Source organism: Nannospalax galili, unplaced genomic scaffold (genome assembly GCF_000622305.1).
Source record: "Nannospalax galili isolate Female #2095 unplaced genomic scaffold, S.galili_v1.0 scaffold210, whole genome shotgun sequence".
NCBI lineage: Eukaryota > Metazoa > Chordata > Mammalia > Rodentia > Spalacidae > Nannospalax > Nannospalax galili.
The window spans coordinates 1,940,615-1,954,446 of NW_008329365.1; the positions used below are offsets into that span (position 1 = coordinate 1,940,615).

The 13,832-nt window shown below is 45.1% G+C and overlaps 1 protein-coding gene across 2 annotated transcripts in view; it reads right to left on the bottom strand.

The window, feature by feature from the left end:
- Positions 1 to 4,246: 4,246 nt before the first annotated feature.
- The window catches only part of Apold1 (apolipoprotein L domain containing 1), a 77,123-nt gene continuing 67,537 nt past the window's right edge, over positions 4,247 to 13,832 (bottom strand). The window contains exons 1-3 of one of the 2 annotated variants that reach the window (XM_008837490.3): positions 9,799 to 9,811; positions 5,586 to 7,474; positions 4,247 to 5,438 (exon numbers count right to left, since the gene is read on the bottom strand). In XM_008837490.3, the coding sequence (XP_008835712.1) occupies positions 6,731 to 7,471 (741 nt within the window). In that variant the 5' untranslated portion in view covers positions 7,472 to 7,474; positions 9,799 to 9,811 and the 3' untranslated portion in view covers positions 4,247 to 5,438; positions 5,586 to 6,730. Of the gene's footprint in view, positions 5,439 to 5,585; positions 7,475 to 9,798; positions 9,812 to 13,832 lie in introns of those variants that run through there. The other variant, XM_029565690.1, reaches the window with a different exon arrangement.

Sequence of the window (13,832 nt, forward strand, 5' to 3'; positions counted from 1 at the left end):
TGGAGAGATAACTCAATGGTTAAGAGCACTGGCTGCTCTTGCAGAGGACTCTGGTTCAGTTCCCACTACCCACATGGTGACTCATAACCCTTTGTAACTCTAGTTTCAGGGGATCTATCACTTTTTTCTGATCTCCAAGAGCACTGCACACACTTACATACATGCCAGGAAAACATACATACACATACACATAAAATAAATAAATAATAAATAAAAAAATAAATAGAAAGGAGGCACAGCCACCCATGTCTGTAAACCCAGTCCAGGGGGTACTGAGATAGGGGACCCATGGTTTGTGGGTTACCAACCTAACCAAAACACAGGGAGCTCCAGGTTCTTGAGAGACCCTCTCTCTCAAGGAAACAGGTGGAAAGCACTAGAAGATGACACCTGACATCCTCCTCTGACCTCCATATATGCATGTACATGGGCACAAGCATCCCACACATGTAAACACACGCATGTGCCACAACACAAGCATATAATAAACATTTTTTTTAATTTTTAGTCATTATTTTTATTTTATGTGTATGAGTGTATTGCCTGAATGTGTGTAAGTGCTCCCATGCTGTGCAATGCCCACAGAGATCAGAAGAAGGCATTGAATTCCCTTGGAACAGTTGTTAGCCACCATGTGGGTGGTGGGAATTGAATCAGGGTCCTCTGGAAGAGCAGCTAGTGCCCTTAACCACTGAGCCATCATTCCAGCCCCAACATTTTTAAAAAGGATACACTATGTGGGAGCCAGGGAGATGGCACCCATATGGTGGCTAACGACCATCTGTAACTCCAGTTCCAGGGAATTCAACACCCTCTTCTGGCTTCCAGAGGCATTGTACACATGTGGTTCACTTACATGCAGCCAAAGCACTCATATACATAAAATAAATAATTTTTAAAATAAATAAATGCGGCCAGGCATGGTGGCACACGCCTTTAATCCCAGCACTCAGCAGGCAGAGGCAGGCGGATCTCTGTGAGTTCAAGGCCAGCCTGGTCTACATAGTAAGTTCCAGGACAGCTGGGGCTACAGGGAGACCCTTTCTCAAAAAGACCAAAATTAATTAATTAATTAATTAATTAATTAATGCTTCCTGAATGAATCAGTGAATCTGTTAATTTTTGTTACTGAAACTGTCACTATCATGAGCTATTATTTACATCACACACATATACATGTTTATACACATATATAATACATATATTGGGGGCGCATTGCTGGATATGGAACCCAGGGCCTTACACATGCTAGAGAAGTACTCCACCATTGAGCTATATTCCGAGCCTTGGTTTTGGACTTGTTTTGAGATAAGGTCTCTCTCACTCCATAGCCCAGGTTGGCCATCACTGTTCTTCCTGTTTCAGCTTCAGGGTACTGGGATTGGAGGCATGAGCTAACATGCCCAGCAGAAATGTTTACTATTGGAATAGCTAAGAGTGGAGTTCTAGAATCAGACCAGTAGAATCCAGATCTGGGTGCTGGATGTGGTAGCTCGTGCCTTTAATCCTAGCACTCTGGAGGCAGAGGCAGGCAGATCTCTGTGAGATCAAGGCCAGCCTAGTCTACATAGCAAGATCCAGGCCAGCTGTGGTTACAGGGAGATGCTGTCTCAAAAACAAAAAAAAACAGACAAATCCTGGGACACTCTCATTGTGTGATTTCTCAAGTTCCTTGCTTTATCTAATAATACAGGACAATTAACATGGCCACCTGATAAGATTTTTGTAAATTAAATGAGATAATATGATCAAATTGTAGTTAGAACTGCCTAGTGAGTTCTTAATAATTGTTAGCTATAATTATTGAATATCTTACCAGTAAGACATTTATGTATTGCCAAAATGGCATTTTATAACCACTGAAAAATAAATTTTTAATTTATTTATTTTTATTTTATGTGTATGTCTTGCCTACATGTATGTGAATGAACTGCATAGAAGCAGTGCCCAAGGAGGGCATAAGAGGATGTCATATCCCCTGGAACTGGAGTTACAGACGGATGTGAGCTGCCTTGTGGTTGCTAGGAACCAACCCCTGTGCTTTCAAACAGGGTCTTAGCCCAGGCTGGCCTCAAACTCACTATGTCGCTGAGGCTGCCTTGAGCTCCTGATTCTCCTACCTCCACCTCCCAGGTGCTAGGATTATAAGCCTGTACTACCAGGCCTAGCTAAATAAAAAATAGTGCTAATAATTGTTGTTTCAATGCTTCCATTTCAATAATAAGATGAGGGCAGTAAGTATTTGTTTGTCGACCAGGGAACCTAGAAAAAGGTTTTCACCTAACAGAAAGGTTTGAGACTCCATTCCCTCCCAGCTTTACCTACATAAAAAGTGGCTCTCAATTACAGCTTTCTTGGTAAATTTAGCAATGAAAACCAAGTAGGACCTGGCTGTTCCTGCCAGTAAAAGAGCCAGAGACTTTGGCTAAAGTTCTGGGGCTAATCAAGGGGTCAGGCTTACCCAGCACTCAGGTTTCTGAGGGCTGCAGTGGAAATACAAAATGTCATTAAATAGCAAGACTACATCAAAGCCACCACTGTCTCCATAGCCCGGTGTGGATGCCAGGCAGGCAGAAGCTGCTTAGGATCCCCATGTGCATTCCTGAGCCCCAGGTGGGGCTCACTTCATCAGCACCATTTCCCCTCTGACAACTCTCATTGCTTAAAGATCATTCCCAGATCTTAAGCTCTCTTTGTAACATTCCAACCACCGCAGGGCTTGCGTTCCCTCTCCTAGGTTTGTCAGGAACAAAACTGGCTTCCCAAACTCCTAACAGGAGATGCAGCATTTAACCAAAAGGCTGCTAGTTACTACAGGAAGTCCTGATGCTTCAGCGAAGACTGGCCCTTGTGGCCAGCCTTCACAAACAGGGTCCTGCCAACTTAGCCTCATTTGGGTTGTACAGTTATGGCTGGTGCAGCTTCTAGACCCAACAATGTTTTCCAAGTGCTGGTGCACAGGCTTGCAGTTAGAAAGTGAGGTTCCTCCAGAGTGCCCGTGGCAATCACAACACAGGCTTTTGCTTTAGGGAGGGGTTGTTTTTTGAGATAGGCACTCTATGTAGACCAAGTGAGGCTTGAATGCTCCATCCTCCTGTCTCAGGCTCCATAGTGCTAAAACTACAGGCATGGACACCACACCTGGCCGCAACTGACTGTTGTGATTTTTTTATTTTTGTTTGTTGGTTTGTTTTTAGGTTCCATCTTCAGCCCTTTTAAAAGAAATTTATTTATTTTTAAAATTATACAAGGGCTAGAGAGATGGCTCAGTAGTTAAGAGCACTGACTACTCTTGCCAGTACCCAGGTTCAGTTCCCAACACCAACATGGTGGCTAACAACCATCTATAACTCCAGTTCCAGGGGATCTGATGTCTTCTTCTGACCTCCCAGGGCTTTGCATGCAATGTGGTGCACTTATATACTCACAGACAAAACACTCACACACATAAAATAAAAGAGAATAGAGAAGCACTCCAGTATTTGGTATAAATATGTATTTGTCAAATCCTGGTATTTTGGTGAAGCACACATCTAATCACCCTTCACTCTTTTTGTAACATACTATTTCAATCTGCTTGTTTATAGAATGAAAGCCTTAAGGGAAAGCCCATTTTACAGTCCTATGAAAAACCAATTTGTCTCTAAGATCAATTTTCCTGAACTTGGCTAAATCCTTGTAAAGGCTCCAATCTTTGCAACACACACACATAAAATAAATGATATTTCATTGCAAACATGTCTCTAACAATACAGCCAAACAATTAGTGAAGTATTCAAATGTGTTTGGAGTGTTTTGTTTCTGAGAGAAATCTTACTATGCAACTAGCCTCAAACTCTGCATCCTTCTGCCAACATACTCAGCTTGCATGCTGAATTTCTACTACATGCAACTACTGATCACTCTTCCATAGATGTAAAGCAGACAACTGACATTATAACTTCAGAAGTGTAGGACTTTGAGACACTCAAAATACTCCAGTGATAAGGAGATGCTTGCTGCTGCTGCTGCTGCTACTGCTTCTAAAAGCACCCAGTTGGTTTCCAGAAAACAGCTTGATGATTGCAAGAGCATAATCCAAACTCAAGAATGATGGAGTTAGGGAATGGCTGCAGCCTGATGACATAACATAAGATACTGTGAAGTGCACTCTGGGAGCCTAGGATGCTGGCATCCATACAAGGCAGTCTAGAAATGACATCAGTATCAATATCAATAAAAGAGTCAATATCAAATTAAACCAGGATACAGTCCAATTGCAATTTATGGGAAAAAAGAATAAATATAGAAATGCCAGCTCCTCCCCCCTCATGCCAAAATTATATGTCCTTGGACACGCAGTCATCACTGGGAAGCGCAGAGTTGGCATGAAGGTATTCAATAATTTAAAAATACAGTCAAGATCATTTGCGTGTGGTCCCAAAGACTTTCCAACTTATTTTTTAGCATTAGATTGTGGGAAGACATTGAATAAATTAGAAATATTTTCTTAAACTTAGTAATATGTTTCTTACAGCCCTCAAAGTCAAAATGCAACATATTCCACCATAACACAAATCCATAAGACAGAAGTTCACGGGACCTCAGTTCCCCCAGGTCGAATTCCTTCCTTCATGTGCCTCTATTTTTTTTTCCTGAATTAAATAGGTTTGCTTTCCAGTTCAAGTATTTTCTTCTGGCAAAGTACCTTCAGGACACACAGGCTTAATTATTTTTATATTCCACAATTCAAGCCTCCATTTACTAGTTTAAAACAATTCAGCTTAATCTCTCTATTCACAACTCCACCACACTTACATAAAAGGATCATTTAAAACAAGAATCCCCTCTGAAGGAGAAAGATTTTGGAAAGCCAAACTTAACCTGTCTCTTGAAAAGAGCCTTAAGAGACTCCTATTCAGAAACTTGCTTATTATTTTCTAAATATGATTAAATAAAATTAAATGTAAATAACAGGCAGTAATTAAATAACAAGTTTAAAATAAATAAAATATGCAGTCTGGAGTTTTCAGCAAATAGAGAAAGATGGGTTTTCTGGTAAGTTCACATTCCTTTCGGTACCAGTTGCTACAAGGAGTGGACAACACTGCCCCCTAGAGGGCATATTGTGTTCTACCCCCTAGTTCGTGTGAGAAACCATCCCAGGTTGCTCAGCCTAGTTGCACACAACACATTCTTTCCTTTCTGGGCCAGTTTGTCCTTGACCTTATGTGAATGAGTCTCAGAGCCTCTAGATCACAAATCCCCTAGAGAGACTTGGAGTAGGTTTATTGGGAGAATCAGAAATTAACCTTTTTGAAGGGAGGGTGTTAGACTAGGACCTCATGCAGCCCAGGGTGGTCTTGAACTCACAGAGGACAACCCTGAATTCCGGGTCCTTCTGCCTCCATCTCCAAGTGCTTGGATTGCAGGCTTTGTACCACCATACCTGACTTGAACTTTTTTTTTTTTTTTTTTTTTTTTTCCATCAGGGTCTCCTTGTAGGCCTGGCTGGCCTGAACTCTCTATGTAGCCCAGGCTGGGCTCAAACTCACAGCAATCTGCCTGCCCTGGCCTCTGCCTCTGCCTCCTGTGGAAACTTGAACTTTTTTTTTTTTTTTTTGCCACAGTTTTCAAATCTTACTGGGTATCAGAGTCACCCAGAGGAGTGTGCTTAAACCCAAGTTGTTGGGCTTGGTATCCAGAGTTTCTGACTTCTTAAATCTGGGGCTAAGTCCAAGAATTTGCCTTCTTAACAAGTCCCCAGGTGACAGTAATAGGCAGGCCAGAAACCACACTTTGTGAGCCAGACTGTGCTAGGCATTTTTGACTCAACGCTTCACAATACGGTGTGTTCTTACCATCTATGTTTCACGAAACAAGAAGCCAAGTCTCAGCTCAAGATGGCCAGGCACACAGTAGCGGCAAAGCCTGTAATAGACCCAGAACAGTTTAACTCCAAACACTTTGCTCTGTTTCCTACACTACAATGTCGGTCACGGAAATTGTTAGGCACTTCATCTTTCTTAGCTTTGGGTTCTTCATGTGGAGGGAGTGTGTCAGAATTCAGGTGACTATTTGGGGGACTTTCCCTCTCAAGACACATGGAGATCTGGATTAGAAGCCACCCTGGAAAAGTCCATGCCATAACTGAACTGGACCTCTGAGTAGGTAAGCTGACAGGGAAGGGAAGAAGGAGCTGGGCATGTCAGTTCCAGGGCCCTGCCTAGGTCTGGAACCCTCCTGTAAAAACACCCCCCGGGGGGGTCTGCCTTGTTCTAGATTCTCAGTGTTGTGTATCAGACACTCTGGAAACAATGTTTTAAGGCAAAAGTCTCCCCTCACCAGCATTTTGAGAACCAAAAAGCCTAGTGGGACTTGGAGAGGTCCCAGAGGCTGACTAAGATTCAGGCCTCAGTTCAAAACCATCAAGGTGTGGGGGGAGGCAAAACAACTCTAAAACAAGAGTGTCCACCCAGCTGTGTGAAGCCACACTTTTGACAAAGGCAAAAGGGTTTGCAGGGTCACTAGGATCACGCAGTGAAAAGCCTCTACCATTCAAGCCCAAGTAGGATGACACAGTGATGGGCAAGGAAGGGTTGAGGGCCGACGCCTTGCAAAAAGTTTCTCTCATCCTTTGCACCCAATTCAACTTGGTGCTTCCCTGTGGGCACTAATAATCTGGAATATCCCATGGGACAGTTTCTGGCAGTGGTCACAGGGGATGGGGGTGGGGAGGGGGACGATGTTCTCAGAAATACAACGCTGAGTCCTGGTCAGAGGAGATCCTGAGGTTGTGGCCCCGGCCAGCCTTGGTGCAAAGCTGGACCCGGGACTCCAGCTGCTCACTGAGTTCATCCAGGGCCCCGGTGCAGGCCTCCAGGCTCTCGGACAGCTTCTGGATCTTAGCCTTCAGCACGGCCTGGCTAACTTTGGTGGCGCCCTCGGCTCGCCTGGGGATGAGGAAGCCACGCGAGCCGAAGAAGACGATGAAGTAGACGGAATTGTAGAGGGCCATGGAGGCGTTCCTCCCGCTCTGCAGCAGCTGGCTGTCCCCGCGGCCCTGCCACTGGCAAAAGAACTCCAAGCAGCTCAGGATCTCGCGCATCTGGTCCTGGCAGGTGGCGGCGATCTCCTGCACCCTCCGCACATCCCGCGAGGTGCAGAAGATCAGGGACAGGTCGGACGTGATGGTGACAGCTCCTCCGGCGGTGGCCACCCCTAACCCCACAGCCGAAGCCACCAGCGAGGCCCCCAGGGTGACCGGGCTGAGCGACAGCCCCACGATGGCAGCGACCGCGCCCACTGCGCTCAGCGAGCTGCCCGCCAGGTTGGCCGCCAGGGAGCGCCGGCGGAGCCGCTCCAACCGCCGGGCCACCTCGCGCAGGCGCAGCATCTGGCCGTGCAGCCGGCCACGGCGGTCCAGCAGCAGCCCCTGGAAGCGCCGCAGACCATCTGCGCCCTGAGGTTCCCAGGCCACTGGCCTGTCCATATCCTGCGGGAACACAGACATGCAATTAAGTCCCGAGTCTCCTGCACGAGGCTCGCCCTTTCGGGTGTGCAAAAGGGAGTGCTCAAAGATTAAACATATCTTGGGCCGGGGATGTAGCTTAATGGTACATCAGTGACCTGACATGTGTGAGGCCCTGGAGTCAATCCCCAGCAACGCAGAAATGGATGGATGGATGGATGGATGGATGGATGGATGGGTGGATGGTCGGACGGGCGGATGGATAGATACATAGATACATAGTTACATAGATAGATGCTACTGCCACGCTGGGGAAGGAGGAGGGGTAAGAGAGTAGATTTCCACTGGGTCATGTGTCAAGTTCACAAAGACCAGTTCTGGAATCTGGGACAAGTCACACAAGTTCTCAGGACCTTTTAACTGCATATGCAAATAGAGACAATTCTGTCTTCTGCTTTGCTCCCAGCGAACACAACAAATGATGAACTTAAAAAAAATTTACCGGGAGGGTGGGGGATATTAGAAGGCTGCTCCAGTACCAGGCTTTGCTCTGTTTGAAAGATGACACTTGAGTTGAGGGTGTGGCTCAGTGATACAGAGATTGTCTGGCATGTGCAAGACCCTGGGTATGACACACATCCTGCCCCCAACAGTAAGAAAAAAAGGTAACTCCTTACAGTGTCAGACTGTACACTTCACAAAAGGCCTTAATGTGGAGACTTAGATCCTAGGACCTTGCAGTATAGTTGTTTCTCTCACTCTCTTGCTCTCTCTCTCTCTCTCTCGCTCTCTCTCTCACTCTCGCTCACTCCAAAACCTTAAGAAGTACATTATCTATCAAACTGGAGAAACTAGTCTTTCTAACAAGGGTAACCTGAGCTACATAATGAATTCAGGACAAGCCTTGGTTATATAGGGAAACCTTGTCTCAAAGACGGACGGTGGAAGAGTGCAAAGGGGAGCGGAGGAGAAAGGGGGAAGAATCAAATAAAACAAATTGTGTTTGAAAACGCCATAACGAACCCTACTACCATGTACGTTAATTTAAATAAATAAATACATGTCTACTTTTCTAAGTTAGGTGTGTGTCTGAAACAGTTCCCTTGGGTTATACAGGGAAACCTTGTCTCAAAGACGGACGGTGGAAGAGTGCAAAGGGGAGTGGAGGAGAAAGGGGGAAGAATCAAATAAAACAAATTGTGTTTGAAAACGCCATAACGAACCCTACTACCATGTACGTTAATTTAAATAAATAAATACATGTCTACTTTTCTAAGTTAGGTGTGTGTCTGAAACAGTTCCCTTCTGCCTGTTATTCTTCCAGGCTCTCTGTTTAGAATCAAGTCTAAGATATAATTTGCACTATTTATTATAACTAACAACCCTAAAGTCTTCAGAAATGTCGATCTTGGATGGAAACTTAATCAAAACCAAATCACATCCAGTTACTACTATGTCTCTTTGCTAAGAGAGCTTCATTTTTAAAAAATGACTAACAGTTGAATAAAATAAATACCCAAGCTGAGAATGACCACATATACCTGTGATCCCAGCACTTGGGAGGTAGGTGGAAGCAGGAGGAGCTCATTGAGGGTTCGAGGCCAGCCAGGTCTACATATTAAGTTCCAGGCTATCCAAAGCTACTTAGTAAGACCTTGTCTTAAGAAAAGATATAAAGAAAGAGAGGGAAGGGGAGAAAAAGAGGAAGGCAGAAAGAAGCCAAAATTTGTGTTCAACAACTCGCTGAAGCCTTCCTCATATCAAGTTGAATCGAAGTGACTAGAAAGTGCCTAACAGAGAAAACTGAATGTACCAGAGTCAAAGTCCATCTATCCCAGTTGCCAAAGACTCCCATTTTCATATCCACTGTATTCAGAGCTTCTTAAATCATCAAATGAATCATAGAAAAAGCATGTCAAAACTAAAATAGGACCGAAATCATGAAAGCATGTCGCTTTCCCTTTCTTTCTCTACCTCTTGTTTTAGACAAGGTCTCACATAGCCCGGGCTGGCCTTGAACTCCTGATCCTCCTACCTCCATTCCAAGTGCTGAGACAACAGTCAGGCCACAGCCAGAAATCATTCTGGACTGTTAGGATGACAGAACTAAAAGCAACATGGTAAGTGCAGCCAATGCCTCTCAGAACCTGGTGTCTAGAATCTGATCTTCTGACCCATAGGTTCTGCTGCTCCTTAGCTTCCATGATCCAATTGATCAATTGAAAGTTTCCAGACAAAAAGAGAAAAAAGTCACCCCCTGGGTACATGACGGACCAAAGGGTTGGACCCCAGTGTTGCCAGCACACCCTGTATTTTTCAGGCAGTACCCTTCTAAGTTCCCCACTTACCCTTCACTTCTGGCCTCCAGGAGAAAAAAGTCAGAGACCGGTTCTGGATGAGCGCGCTTTATAGTCCCTGAGAGCCAATGACAGCCCTGGGAAAGCCTTTTCTCATTCTGAGACCTTCCCATTTCCTGCCCTGACCCCTGCTGCCTTCAGCCAGGATGTGACATGGTGGAAAATGACTTGCATGCAAAGCACATCCCGTATTTAGGAAATGAACATTGTGTGTTCGCTTTCCCCTCCTAGCTCAGGAAGAGAACCACAGGCTCTTCCCCAACTTGAAACAAGTGCTGTCATCTCCCAGGGTGGATACCATGCCTTTCCTCTCCTGAGAATAGCTACTGACGCCATCAGGGAGGCTTTCCAATGTGCCCCAGGCTGTCCAATTATAGTGTTTCTTTGAGAGGACACCATCACAGAAGCCTTTTTAAAAAGAAATGGGAGGGAGTGGAAAACTCCTGACAGAACCACTCACGGTCCATTTCAAAAAGCATCATAGATCTGTGAGTGGTTGGAACATGTGACCCACTGAGGCAGGCAGCCAGCACCAGAGAGCCCTAGAATGCAAAGCTACGCCCACGGGAAGTGCTGCGTGCAGTTTGGGGCATCCAGCTGTGGAGACGATGCAGAAGGTCTCAGAAAGGGCATGCTGCAGGCCAAATGCGTCAGAAAAATCACTAGGGTCAAGCTGCACACCGAGCTAATTATACACTTCCACAGCAGCAGAGAGATGATGGCTTCCGGGGTTTTCATCTGAGGCAGGGGCTGGAGCTCATGGGATAGTTGAAAGCCTGGATTCCAGCTACAGATCAGTCAGTGAGGCCTGAAGGACAGTTACCTCATAGACAGTGGGAAAAGAGTGCCACCATCTTGGGTTTGCCTAGACAGCATGGTGGGGACCTACGATAGCAATCTTTGGAGCAGAGATGCTGGAGCCTAGCCTGGAAACTCAGTCACACCACGCGGCCCCTAATGTAGGATCCTTTGTCTAACACTGTCACTTTCAGATTAGAAAGGCCAAATTGGTTTTCACTTAAATGATTAATGTCTCCGGTTGGGAATGTGGCCTCTTTGATGGACTGCTTGCCCAGCATGCCCCAGGCCCGGGGTACCACCTCCAGCATCCTGATGGCCCACACCTGTGATTCCAGCACTCAATAGGCAGATGCAAAAGGATCAGAAGTTCAAAGTCAACTTCAGCTACTCAGGCAGTCTGAGGCCAGCCTTGGTTACAGGCTCTCACCAAAGAGTACTGGTTGGCCTAGAATTCCTTATGTAGACCAGGCTGACCTTGAACTCATGTTGACCCTCCAGCCTTTTCTTCATTTGGAAAGTCTTAACAGTTCATTTTAGAACATGATTAAGCCCATCACTTTCATAACAGTACCCTGTCGTCACAGTGTCATTTGCTATTACTCACAGCCCTGGTGCTTTTGAGCTGGATTGTTCTGAATTTAGTCCATGTCCAGATATTCTGGTTATAGCTACTGAAAGGATCAGTATAACCTCAAGCAAGGTGCCTCCAGTTTCTACTTTTGAGCTAAGAAGGAGAAAAATGGGGCTGGGGCGTGGTGGCACAATGCTTGTGATCCCAGCATTGGGGAAACTGACGGAAGAGTGATGCTGCAAGTTCAAGGCCACCCTGGGTTCTAGAGTGAGACTTTCTCTCAAAATATAAAATAAAACAAAACAATACCCACGTCACACACTCACGTAAACACACATGCACACACACAGAAGGGCCGAGGAGATAGCTCGGTGGGTAAAAAAAATAAATAAATAAAGTGCTTGCCTTGTAAGCACAAGGACCTGAGTCCAATCCCCAAAACCTACACTTTTTTTTTTTTTTTTCGGTCTTTTTGAGACAGGGTCTCCCTGTAGCCCCAGCTGGCTTGGAACTCGAGATGTAGACCAGGATGGCCTTGAACTCACAGAGATCTGCCTGCCTCTGCCTCCTGAGTGCTGGGACTAAAGGTGTGCTCCACCACACCGGCCAGAACCTACACTTATAAAAAAAGGTGTGGATGGGGCTGGAGAGATGGCTTAGTGGTTAAGAACACTGACTGCTCTTGCAGCGGACCCAGGTTCAATTCTGAGCACCCACATGGCAGTTACGAACCGTCCTTAACTCCAGTTCCAGGGGAAATCGAAGCCCTCTTCTAACCTCCACAGCATTGCATGATATGGGTGCACTCACATACATGCAGGCAATACACTCATACACATAAACTAAAAATAATAAATAAAACATTTTTTTAAAAAAAGGTGTGGTGTAGCTGGCCAGTCAGCCTAGTCTACTTCATGAGCTCCAGGCCAGTGAGAGACAGTGTTGACAAACAAGACCCCACGTTGTCCTCTGGCCACCATATGCATGTGCATACACACACAAACATATACACACACACCACCACCACCACCACCACCACATCACCACTATCATAAGAAAAAAAAAAAAAAGAAGGCTTCTTGGGGCTGGAAAGATGGCTCAGGGGTTAAGGGCACTGACTGCTCTTGCAGAGGACCTGGGCTGGAATCCCAGCACCCACATGGTGGCTACGAACCATCTATGACTCCAGTTCCAAGGGAATCTGACACCCTCTTCTGACCTCCTCAGACACTGCATTCCTGTAGGGAATACATGCATACACATAAAATAAAAACACTAAAATATTTTTTTAAAAAAGAAAAGAAGGGTTTCTTTTCCTCACTGTTTGGTTCCAGTCCATGACCTATTAGCCCCACTGCTTTGGGCACCACATCAGGGCAGGGGTGTATCGAAAAACACGATTAATTGCTCATTTTAAAGCAAAGCAAAATACAGAGAAAAGAGGAGGGAACCACGGGTTCCTAAGACAATCTCCTTTAGGGACATGCCACCAAAGGCATAAAGCCCCCTCATGAGCCCAACTCCTTAAAAATTCCACCACCCTGCAGTAGCACCATGCTGGAGACCAAGCCTTTAATACATGGGCCTTTGGGGGCCACATCCAAGCTGTAGAAGGCCAGCCTGGGCTACAGCATGAAACTCTGTCTCAAAGAATGAAAAAGAAGAAAAGGAGGAAGAGAAGGAGGAGGCAGCCGGGCACAGTGATGCATACTTTTAATTCCAGCACTCAGGAAGCAGAGGCAGAGGCTATCTGGGAGATTGAGGCCAGCCTGGTCTACATAGCAAGTTCCAGGTCAGGGAAACCGTCTCTTTTTTTTTTTTTTTTTTTTTTTGTCTTTTGAGACAAGGTCTCTCCAGCTGGCCTGGAACTTGCTATGTAGGCCAGATCAGGCTGGCCTCGAAGCTCAGAGTCACAGAGATCATCCTGCCTCTGCCTCCCAAGTGCTGGGATTAAAGGCATGTGCCACCACTCTCGGCAAAACCCTGTTAAAAAAAGAAAGAAGAAGATAAGGAGGATGAAGGCAGACAAGCAGGGAAAGGAAATTCTAAAATCTAAAATCAAATGCAAAATTTGTGGTTTATTTTAATTGCAATGTACTGTATCATGCGATGTCAATATTTTGCTAATCACAATATAACTACAAGATTTATTTATTTTGGGTTTTGGAGGAAGGATCTCATGTAGTCCAGGATAAGATTTTGTTTGTTTGGTTGGTTTGGTTTTGGTTTTGGTTTTTGGGTTTTTTGTTTTCATTTTGTTTTAAACTTTTTTAAAAAATTTATTGAGAATTTCATACATGCATATAAGGTATTTTAATCAAATCCACACCCACTCCCTCCCTCCAACTCCTCCCATATCTTCCCATCACTTTTTCCTGACAACTTTGTGTACTCTTTTTTCTTTTTTAAATGGGGCTTTTTGCTTCTCTAACGTTCCCTCCTCTGAAGACGTAACCCTAAAATCTTTTAGGGATTAGATAAGAGCTCCCAAATACTTTTGACATTTTTGGCCTTTGAAACAGAGTATGATGCTAAGAGGCCCAAGGACATTTTGACTTTTAGCCAAAAAAGTGGCTACTTTTCTTTGGGGTCTTTTTACCCTAACTGCCTAGCCAATTCCTACCTCCTATTCTTATCACACCATCCTCTGAAG